Genomic DNA, 12,005 nt, shown 5'->3' with positions numbered 1-12,005 from the left:
TGACACCCTAATGAAGTGTGGTTCAGGGTGTTAATCATTTTTAAGAGTGTGTGTTGAGGAAAAATACTTGAGATGAATGCATGCAGGGCTCTGATTGAGAGAGTGGCTGGACACCATCTGTTTGATTCGCTCAGCTCATGATTTGATTCATGAGTGGAAAACAGGCGATAATTGTGTTTAGCATCAGTTAAACACATGCGTGGCTTATGAAGCTTAGTGGAAAGTCAGAGACAAACCCCAAAGTCGACCCTGCCAAAAAACATTGGCAGATTGAAATATTTCAGTCCAAAAGCTTTTTGGAAGTTGTATGATCCGCCTGGCAAAATTACTCCACTCAAACATTGAATAAAGTACATTCATCATAATATTTTATTGTTTAGTATATTAAATACAAATTTAAAATACAATTTCTTGCTGGTCAGCCATTTCATGATTACAGTTCATATACCATTAAAACAGATACTAAAGATCTTGAAATAGCCTGCAGTCTAAAATACATACTGAAATACACTTTATATGTCAGAACAGATTAAACACATTATTTGTAAATTATTTGATATTATTTCAACTGTAATGCAAATACTGAATTCTTTGGGACAATACAATTTATTTAGAATACTAATAAAGACAACTTTCAAATGTTAAAAAGAGCTGTTGACATTATGGAGGCACAACTGCATTCTAACTTACTCTTTTTCACAACGACACCACTACAATCACATACTGTGATCACAATACATTAAAATACTACACGCAGGTATACATATACATATGCTGTATACATATTTCCATTTTAGATACAGGATTTAATGTATTGATTGCTACTATACATTTCAAACCATAAATATCCATACCAAGCAAACCAGGACTTCAGAATCAGCACTTTAAGGCTGATGAGAGCACTTTGTCAGTGCATGAAAGGACATAGAGCTTTAAATCTAAGTCCAGTTCAGGCAGCATGATTGTCCTTTTGAACTTTTAAAATATTCATTGCAGCTTTGTCTAGTACACATTCAGCACCATTTCTGGTGTTTTTAACAGCGAGCCTCGGCTTTACAAAGCTAGATGCACAGACACCTAAAAGCAGTAGCTCTGTGGTAATATTACAGCATGTACTTTGCACATCTACTGTAAGCTATAGCCAACAGACAGGGGCTGGGTTTTGGGCTTAAGTTCAGAGAATCAAGTGATGCAGGAGTTCACACAGCAGTCTCACAGTATATGTCTTTGTGAATCACCCCGGCTGTCAATCATATGTGTCTTTCCTTTCTCTTCTTGTTTTCCTTCCTTCTCTTTTTCCCCTTGCTCCCTTTGTTTAAGTGTTTTTTTTTCCTCCCCAGTTCAAACCGTGTTCTTGAATTAAATACGAGCGCTAGTCTCTCCCTTGACCGCGAAGGAATCCCGATGCATGGCGGACACCTTGGTGACGTCCGTGCCCACGGTGGAGAGCGGGAAGCTCTCGTAGCTCTCGGGCACGCCCCAGCAGCAGCGGCAGCGCTGCAGCATGGCCTTCAGCTCCTTCTGGAAGTTGCTGTTGAGGAAGCCGTAGACCACCGGGTTGACGCAGGTGGACGCCATGGCGGTCAGGTGGCACGCCGAGAAGAGCACGTCGTGCTGGCAGGCGGGCAGCGCCTGGTGGTACCAGTCGAAGAGCGTGTTGAAGACGTTGAGCGGCAGCCAGCAGAGGGCGAAGGCCACCACGATGGCCACCAGCATGGCGTTGACGCGCTGGGCGCTGCGGGCCTTGCGCTGGCGCGCGTCGCTGGCCTGCTCCACCATGTCCCTGCGCCGGCGCAGGCGGAGGAAGATGCGCAGGTAGCAGAGCAGGATGAGCAGCAGCGGCAGGCAGTACTGGAAGAGCAGCAGCGAGGTGGTGTAGGCCAGCCGGTTGCGCTCCGACGGCCACAGCTCCATGCAGATGGCGTGGTCGCTGAACGGGTTGAACGGGATGCTCAGGTTCTGGAAGGGCTCGTGCGTCAGGATGCTGAAGGAGAGGAAGGGCAGGGAGATGAAGCAGGCCACCATCCAGGTGACGGCCACCGCCAGGTAAGAGTGGCCCGCCACCGGCGTCCAGCCCGTGGGGTGGATGATCAGCTGGTGGCGCTCGAGGGCTATGAGCACCAGGGAGAAGATGGACACGGTGACGGACATGCACTGGACGAAGGGCGTCACCTTGCACAGGGCCTCTCCGAGGATCCAGCGGTCCATCAGGGTGTAGATGACGGTGACGGGCAGGCACACCACGCACATCAGGATGTCCGAGCAGGACAGGTTGGCGATGAGGATGTTGGTGACGTTGCGCATCTCCTTCTGCCGGGAGATGATGAAGACCAGGCAGGAGTTGCCCACCAGGCCGACGGCGATCACCGTGCTGTAGGCCACTATCAGGAGCGTGGTGCCGCCCAGGGAGGGTGGGCAGGGGTTGGCATTCTCCCACGGCAATTCATCCAAATTACCCAGGCCGCTGCTGTTGTTGGGCATCGCTGACCAGAAGTGTCTCGGTGAGTTACGAGGCGATGAGGACGATGGGGCAGGCAGGATCTGATGATCAGGCTCTTCAAAATGAAACAAGATGTCTGCTCATCATAAGATGCTTGGCCAGTACACAAAAATGGCAGATGCTTGTTATCTAGGAAAAAAAGGTAATTGAAATCAATGGCAATAGATAGCACAATAGCCAGCAGCAGCTGCACAACAAACAACATCCCGATTTATTTATCATTTCAAACATTCATTATTTACCCCGCCCCCCCTCCCATTAGAGGTTATCAAATTAGAAGACATTTGAAAACATCCCATGTCATGAAAATCAGTTCATCAATCAAGTGAAAGCAAACTGCATGAAGGGACACATTTCCCTTGTATACATCAATAAATCCTATTTGTCTGCCAGAATGACAGAAAAACAACACAAGTATTCCCTTAAGAAGACATTCTAGTCATCCTCTTCTCTGGTCTGGCAGATGGAGGGCACCCTTGAGAAATCCCTCCTCATCCTCAATCTAAAATAGTCTTTCTTTCTCCATATAAGAGAAGAGCATCACTGGTGAAAAATCAGCAGTGATGAAATCTCTCTATGTATTTCTCTCTCTCTTTCTTCATCCCCCTCTCTCTCTCTCTCTCTCTCTCTCTCTCTCTCTTTCGCTCTCACACATTATATGTATATATAATATGCATACATTATGTGCAACATATATAATCCATGGTGAAGCTAATTTGCAAGCAAAAAGTAATCATTTTCAAAGAGAAAAAACATTAAACCTTTAAAAGAACGAATAAAAGCAGCGCTAGTACTTCAAGAAATGACCCCTACCGATAAGAGTCAAAGATGAATTAAAAATGTGACCTCACACTTGTCTGATTATATTTTATACATGAAACACTCGCCGCCCGGAATGAGCAAGGGTTTAATTAACCCTGAGGTAATATCCACCTCTCCTCTGGTACCACCTAACCAACTGTTCATGGTCTGCCCCCCAGCTCATTACATCACTCAGCCATAGCGGCTACAGATGTAAGGCACGGTGTTTCAGGAAAACCTTGAATAACACTGGCACAGATAAATAAATAACTGAGATGCAGAGGGAGTGAGAGAGAGAGAGAGAGAGAGAGAGAGAGAGAAGACAGTACTGTGTTTCCAGGACACACAAATAGATCTGCTGTCACCAATGACAACTGAGATAACACGGAGGATGCGGAGACAGAATAGAAGACTATTACACACCCATGCTCTGGAGCACTGTGTGTGTGTGTGTGTGTGTGCTGAATTGGATCCTATTCAGAGAACCTTAATACAAAAACATCTGAAAGCGTTATCTATTAGTGCATCTGATCGCCCTCAAATGCTAATGTATGTCCCTCCTCATCTTATTGAATTGGCAATTTGGTGTTGTCATCTTTCAAAGGGGATATTCTATTTCGGTCAGAAAGGAGTCCCTCTAGTTATGAATGGCTAACACCAGCTCTTACATCATTTGATCGTCAGATTTCTCTGTTTGAGCCAAGCATAACACTGCCACCTCCTCCAGAGAGGCAATTTCAGCGAATCAGCTGCCTTTGATTTTATGTGTAAGGAGAAGCCATGGTCTGACTAATTCACTCGGAAATGTCACAGACATGCAAATATGTGCTTTCTTGCCATCCATATAAATGCACCTATAAATAATCCAAACACCTTTCCCTCTTCCGCTCATCAACACAAAAGTCCATATACATAACACATGCAAACAGATCAACGTAATTGCACACACACACACACACACACACACACACACACACACACACACACACACACACACACACACACACACACACACACACACACACACACACACACACACACACACACACACACACACACACACACACACACACAAACACATCCCAGTCCATTTAAGTTTGAGATGAGCCAAGTTGCTTGCAAGACCAATCGGATCAAATAACCATCTGAAAGAGAATGTTAAGTAAATGAATGTGCTAATGACTAGGCTGTTTTCCTCGTGGAGTCTGGCGGCAGGGGTCTGCCGGCCCCAGCATGCCTCTGGCCTGTGGCTTGGCCTTATTAATCTGCTCTGGACCGACTGGAAAACGGGCCCACCCCCACCCTTCCCTCCCCTGCAGTTATGGCTATCCTCACCCCCATGTTGTGAGAGCTGCCCACAAACATGTGCAAATTAGCCTCTCTGGAGGAAGCTATGGTACGCAGCATAAACATGGCCCCTGTCCACGCAAGCATGGCCTCTGGTCCGCAAAAAGCAGGACTCTTGGGTTGTGTCTCTGTATCAATAGATAGCCTTTTCTTCCCCAAGCCGGAATGTTGTGATGCTGCTGTGCTGTTTGGATCCTTTTCTGATTCCTTCATTTCCACACAGCAGGTGTGCTCATGGAGCGCTATAAATGCAGAGATGGAATCGGAGGCCAAATGTGTCCGCCCCAAAACCTACACGGAATGAGTCACATCTCTGTTTCATCAGCCCCTGGGTGAAGAGGCCATCTTATCTCTAAATGACACCAGCCTCTCACAATCTAAGATTAAAGACACTCCTAAAGGCCTTTCATCCCTCCGTTTTGGTAAAGGGAATACAAAATGGACTGATTTCCACGCAACCGATGCTTCGATGCTTTCTGGCGGCCTCATGATTTTATACCCGAGCTCCGGGAGAAAAAAAAGCAATTTCAGAGATCCTCAGCCTCAATGTCCCCCTCATCTCTCCTTGTCATAATGAGATGGGTGGCAGGATAATAGTGAAAGTGTGGAAGGAAGGAAAAATATGGCATGGGAAATGAAGGTGTGGGCCTCCATAGGCCCTGAGAGGAGGAAGAGAAGAAGAGAAGAAGGGAGGACTCGGTGTGATTCTGCCATCAAAAGCAGTCAGAACCAGAACTGCAGCACATTGCTGCAACCCTCTCTCTATGAACATGCCTGAATCAGTAGAAAATGATTAATTCAGTGCACACAGCAATAGGGCAGATTTACTTTTCTCATAAACCGTGAACAGTCAATAGCAAACCTACATACCATTAGATACACTAAAGCTCTGAAATATAGGTCTAGTTCATTCTAAAGCGGTCTAATTAACTCAAAAAGTATTCCGAAATGTACTGCTGCGTATGTTTCGCTGTGACTCTGTCATGTCACAGGATTACTGTTTTTTTTTTGCCCTGAGTCATCTTGAGTTCTGTGACGTCTTGACAACTCTCACCATTTCTGAAAATGACAAAATGGCTGCCAGAGGCTCTCAAACACAGCAAAGGGCATCAGCTCGCAAACCACATCCATCTTTGGATACACACTTCCAGACAGTCAACATTTCCTGAGAAAGAGATGCTGTCTCACTCAGATTCATGGAAAGATGTGTTTTTTGAAAACTGCTTAGTCAAAGAAACATGCTGCCATTCGCTGAAACATCATATTCACATGACTGATTAAGTTTGACAAACCATCACATACTATTAAGTTCATGTAGCTGAGGGTTTCCTTTGGAAATCCATGGCTTATTATTATTATTATTATTATTATTATTATTATTATTATTTGTTATTATCATTATTATATTATTTATTTGAATATTGTGCCAATTGGGTCTTCATAGAATCTTGACCTATTTTACATTTCATACTTTCTCCCAGACATAAGCTGCACAAAAATGATAGCCTGTGTAACCTTAGGGCTTAGAGGCTGACTAATCTTTAATTATTCCAAGGTAGAGCGGGCACAGGTCTACGTGTGCATACATTAGGCCAAACTCATAATGTATAACGTAAAAGTTCGGGCATTATGTTTTTGACTTAAACATTTGTTCTCAATTTCAACTTTAAACTGTAATGGCACAACCATGTTGCCTATAGGCTAGGAGAACCAGTTTAGCCATCTTCAACAGTGATTTCATTAACTACCATTACTGACTTGTAGGCTACAATTTCATCTAGTAAACATGCACATAGTCCACAAAACAGTTTGGTTACATAAGGGTTGTTGATGATTCAGTGGTTATTAAACAGCAAATTTCACTTGGCATGCTCATGAGATATAAATAAGACATATTCGTATTGGAGAAATATGTCCAGATCAAGTGACATGCATAGTGCACTTAAGAGAAGACTGAGTCTGCACACACACACACACACACACACACACACACGCACGCACACACACACACACACACACACAGAGAGAGAGAGAGAGAGAGATACACTGTAGACTGTGTTATTAAAACAATATGATGTTGTCTAAATGCTCACTGTGAATAAGTTGTGATAAATAAAGACGCACTGGCTGATTGAAAGGCAAAATCTGACAGTGCCCAAATAATTTTATTTCATTTGTCTCTAACATGTGATTTTTTTAAGTGCTGTTAAAGCAACTGTTAAATTGAGAGCAGTATTTTGCCTTGTCTGCCTTTCCGATTAGTAAATGACTTCCATATAGGTTAGGCTATACTCTCATCCTTTGATCTGACAGACCCAAACAGTGTCTCAACCGTGGATTTAAAACTGCCTAAATAAAACACTTATCGGGGAAATCTTAAATACGTTTCGGCCACCACTATGTGGAAATCCTGATCATGCATCAAACCCCATAACTTTTTATTGTGTCTCCCGGCATTATTGTCTCCTTTCATCAGAACCGCATAGCCTGCCTGGCGGAATTTCCCGCCTGCTTTCGCGTCATTTTTGGAGACTCAAGAAAAAATCTTTGAAACACTAGCCTACAATGCAATGTTTACGTATGAACCGTCATCGACTGTTTTCACCCAACGGATCAAGCGGCGACGCAGGTAAATGTCTGTGAATATGTCTAAATACTTCTATTTACATTGGACATAAATAGGTACCCGGAGCTCCGACGTGAAACACCTGTTCCAACCAACCTCACTACCCAGTGACAAATAGCAGATATGACACTCACAATAGCAGACACATTGTTGTTGTGCATGCGATAGGTTATTCATCCGAAACGAGTAGCTTACCTGTACCGAGGGAAATGCTTTGTTTTGAGGAAAACGTCTTGATATGATGTATTGTATTTCATACAGCCGTCTTGAACAGCTCGCTGCGTATCATCAGGACTTCAGATATCTCGAATACTTGGCTGGTTTACGGTTGCTGCCGAGGGGAAGGCGGCAGCTAGGGAGGGCTGCGGGAGGGAGTTTGTGGGGTGGAGGGGACTGGAGATTGGGTTGGTTGTTGCAGCACCTAGTCATAAAGCAGAACTTATTTTTTTCCCTCCTCATCATATCCGTGGGGGATCCGGGGTGTGATGAGGTGTTCTTTGAAACCATAAGCTGTTTAAATTAAATTTGTGTTTTTGTTGTAGTTCACTTAGGCTGTATTCGAATATGCATCACTTAATGATACAGCTGGTCAGAGGTACTGGTGAATAACACTCTACTGCAGAAGTAAATCCCTCAGTTTTAGCATGCAGTTTCCCCAGAATAATTTTGTCCTAAGATTGAATAAATGTTCATTTAAATCAGGCGGTGATTTATGCACTAACAAACACACTCACACAAGCATAAGCCTACACACACTCACACACACACACACACACACACACACACACACATAGCCTACACATGTGCACGTGTGCGCGCACGCACACACACACACGCACACACACACATAGCCTACACATGTGCACGTGTGCGCGCACGCACACACACACATGCACGCACACACACACACACACACACACACACACACAAACACACACACACACACACACACACACACACACACACACACAAACGTGCACACAGACACACACACATTTTTCATTTTCATGATAGCTGCAGTAAAGGACAAAAGCTAAGTCGGGCACATGGGGGGCCGATGGTGTCAGGCACAAGAAACAGTTTCTACTGAGATGAAGTTGTTCTATCCACATCTTTATGGTGGAAAATGTCATTCTAATCTGCCACCTCTTTGAAAATAGTATTCAGATTTTCTACAAAAAGTTATAGCTTCACATATCAAATGGCTTATTTTGAATTCTTCATTCCATTAAATAAATAGTGGTCATTAATGATGCATCATTTAAAATTCTAGCATAGTCTAGCATCTGTTGTTTTACTTTTTACTTGTCATGTTTATATGCCACCCTAACTCTCTGTGCCCCAACATGGCTAACCCATCAGAACTCTAGAATCGCCACTGCCTGAGCTCAGTGAAATAACTTCATGTACTGTCCGCCCGGCTGAGTGGAGCATGCAGTGGAGACAAACAGGATATGATCACGCACTTCAGCTTCCCAAAAACACCTGCTCATTTCAACACAGGCCTCTCTTTTCTCTGATGTGCTGAATGGAATTTTTAAGTGGCCCTTGGAGAGGGAAAAGCACAATGACCAGTGTCTGTGGATTATGCAGAGACATTCGAGAGTCCATTTGGCTGTAAGAGGGAACCTCATTATACTTTCAACTAACAATAAGTTGGTTTAGGACAGTCAGATGGAAGCCAGAACAATGTGAAAGCAGGTAGGAAATGAATGTAATTTCATATTTCCTTGAATATCATTACTTTCCTTGTCACCTAATTTCTCCGCCTGTCTTTCATTCATTCTCTGTCTCTGTCTTCCCTCCTTATTTTCTTCTTACCCTTGGGACATCAATGGGTCTTTTTTTGTTGGGGAAAAAATTACTTTCAAGGTAGCTCAACATGACCGTGACTAATGAACAGTGCTTGCACAGTCCAATATGTAGTATTTATTCCTAATAGGAAAACCTTAGGTGGATGTATTCTATCTATGGCCCCGGGTATGTGAGGAAGATCAAAGACTGCCCTAAGACGGGATCAAAAATGTGGTTTAATTATGTATGTATGTCATCACCCACAGAAACATAACAGGAGCAATGCAGCAGCTCAGTCATTTGTCTTCAGCCAGTTTCTCAAATGCATCTGCACTGTCACAGAGCGGGAGGCAGAATATTAGATGCGTATATGTCCTGTGTACACAGAAAAGTTCTCGGAAAAGACTGGGCACAGCTGGTGGTGTCATGTCTCCTTTGTCTTTGGCGCGTTTGTTCAATGAAAAAATAATCGTTGCTGGATGAATGGCTTTGTTTGTTTGAAATAACCTTGCGCACAGCCCTGTTTTGAAGTTGTATGCAGAGGCGCTTTGGGGTTCAAATTGGGCTCCCAAATTGCCTCTGCTGAAGGTGACAGTGAAGTCACTTTAGAACGGCTGAAATGAGAGAAAATTGGGACGCTGCATTGTTCAGAAGTGGCGATCACATCAATTTGTCTGAATAATGAGTTTGGAACTCTTGGAAATGGATTGCTTAGCAAAGGAGAGACTGGCTGGGACTGTGATGTAGAAATAAATTGTAGTGGGTGATTAAAGAAATTATGGTGAACCGTTTGTATAGCACAACAAACTGTTGACTCACTGTTGTAGAATGGAAGCAGATTCACCAAAAATTATGCAGTGAAAATGAATGTCTTGTTTCGCTGAAGTCCAATATCACCCCACCCTTATCCCAACATTTGTCAAGACAGATTGCTGGCTAAGGCTTCAACCTCAGTAATAAATGTCTTAACCCTCAAGCAAAACTATGAGACAGATGGCAAGAAAGATTGTCATTACCGTTTTTTTCTGAAAGAATACCCTCACATCACTCTCACAGACACACACGCACGCACGCACGTACGCACACACGCACACACACACACACACACACACACACACACACACACACACACACACACACACACACACACACACACACACACACACACACACACACACACACACACACACACACACATTGTGAAAAGGAAAAGCAGTCATATCTAGGGATTTCTATGTTATGATCTTATCTATGACAGCTCCTCTTTGTTGCAGTTCCTTCATTTAGGCTCGCAGTCTCCACTAAAGCTTGGGCTCTCCTTCAAATGTTGTTACTTTCAATCTGTTCAAGGTATTTCTGAAGTAGATCCCTTGATCTCACTGCAAAGAAGTGGGCAGCATAGCACAAACTGCTTTTTTTGAGAATTAGTTTGAAAGGGCTCAATGTCATCTTCTCAGATTGGTTTAGAGAGGGTCTTAGATTGCCTCTTGCAAGCAGACAGATTGTGAGTGCTGCAGCTGCAATCTAAAAATGAGTCCCTGGTGCTCTTGACAGAATATCTTGGAAAACTCAAGATGGGAAATATGCAGCTTGCACATTGTTTTCGCTCACAATGATAAAAAGCCACGCAGCACTGAACCTGAAAGTATGGGCATTTGATAGCACACTCCACGCTAACTTCATTTGTACCTGGGAGTTAATTCAGCCTCTTGTGGTTGGCTGAACAACGGCCTCCTTCCCTTGACAAATGAGATTAAACAAAATGAGTTTATTTAGATCATTAAAAGTGGAAAATCTCTGTCTCATTGCCCAAATAAATCAACCGTGCTTTGGTCTTCAGCAGCTGAAGTACTCTGCCAAGACATCTGTATATATTTTGAAATAAAACACAGGCAACTCACAAGTGGACGCAAAACAATAGTCTGTTTCATTCCAAGGGACATCCATTATGGAGCCAGTAGCCTTCGTTTTCCATGGCATTTTGCCCACAGCCTCTCCTTGAGTGCTTGAAGGGCATACAAATACCATTGGAAAGTATATTTTGCATCATTAATAGAGACAAATGCTAAAACAGATTAAAAAAAGCTTAATTTTCATGATAAATTATGCTATTTATTTGTAACTTTATTTATTTGTGGTGGTTGCTGATGTGGTAAAGGTGAAGATTGTTTTGGCAAGCAGGCAGCTCTGTGGATATATGATACACCGGCAAGAAGTCAGTGACGAGAATGTTGAGAAGCTTAAGCAGAAATGGAGAAAACAAACCACAAATCCTAGAGGACGTTTATGAGAAGGGGCTGTAATTACCATTCTGATTTGGGCAGGGCCCTTTTGGGAGGAGCAGAGGAGGCCGCGACGCCTCAGATTTATCTCCGGAGGGTAACTGGAAGCGGAAATGTTTACGACGGCTTGCTATTGTCCCCGCGCGACACCACAAAGTCAGGCTGAGATGAACTTGATGTGAGGCAAAACATTACCTAAGAACCCGGCGTTCCTGCTTGAAATCAATCTTGTGTGAGATTTGAGAGGTCCCTCTTGCCATCACAGGCTCTCTCCACACTGCATTGGCTTTCATTCTGGCTCTAAAAGCCGGGGAGCTGATCAATGTCACCCTCACTCGTTTCATGTCTTGATTAACTGCAATGTCTTCTCCACCCACCTGCTCCTTCTCAAATGGATGGGCTTATTCACTGTCACTGTTAAAGAAAAGTACATGAGTGCTAAAATGGATTTATTTATTACAATGTAGATCACAAGTGATCAATATTGTTACTGTAAATGTCACAGACAGCTGAAGTCTGACTGAGGTAAAAGAAAAATGTAATAAAATACTCAGCAAAATATCATCTAAACAGCACTCTGTCATGATCAATTACTCTAAGAAAGACCCACAGACACTTCCCACGCAGCACTTAGAGATGATCAATAATTGCTCTC

The 12,005-nt window shown here is 43.5% G+C and overlaps 1 protein-coding gene across 1 annotated transcript; it reads right to left on the bottom strand.

The window, feature by feature from the left end:
* Nucleotides 1-352: 352 nt before the first annotated feature.
* On the bottom strand, nucleotides 353-7,590 carry npy8ar (neuropeptide Y receptor Y8a). Its single transcript, XM_062554420.1, has 2 exons — nucleotides 7,470-7,590; nucleotides 353-2,629 (listed from the first exon to the last, which is right to left on the bottom strand). The coding sequence occupies exon 2, from the start codon at nucleotides 2,479-2,481 to the stop codon at nucleotides 1,360-1,362; it is 1,122 nt and encodes a 373-aa protein (XP_062410404.1). The 5' UTR covers nucleotides 2,482-2,629; nucleotides 7,470-7,590; the 3' UTR covers nucleotides 353-1,359.
* Nucleotides 7,591-12,005: the final 4,415 nt, after the last annotated feature.

Source organism: Sardina pilchardus, chromosome 14 (assembly GCF_963854185.1).
Source record: "Sardina pilchardus chromosome 14, fSarPil1.1, whole genome shotgun sequence".
NCBI lineage: Eukaryota > Metazoa > Chordata > Actinopteri > Clupeiformes > Clupeidae > Sardina > Sardina pilchardus.
Note: the sequence above shows the minus strand (reverse complement) of the source record. Positions and strands in the feature narration are given on the sequence as shown.

Bases quoted from the DNA above. Each gene is read 5' to 3' on its own strand.
- npy8ar (XM_062554420.1), bottom strand. From the start codon at position 2,481: ATGCCCAACAACAGCAGCGGCCTGGGTAATTTGGATGAATTGCCGTGG.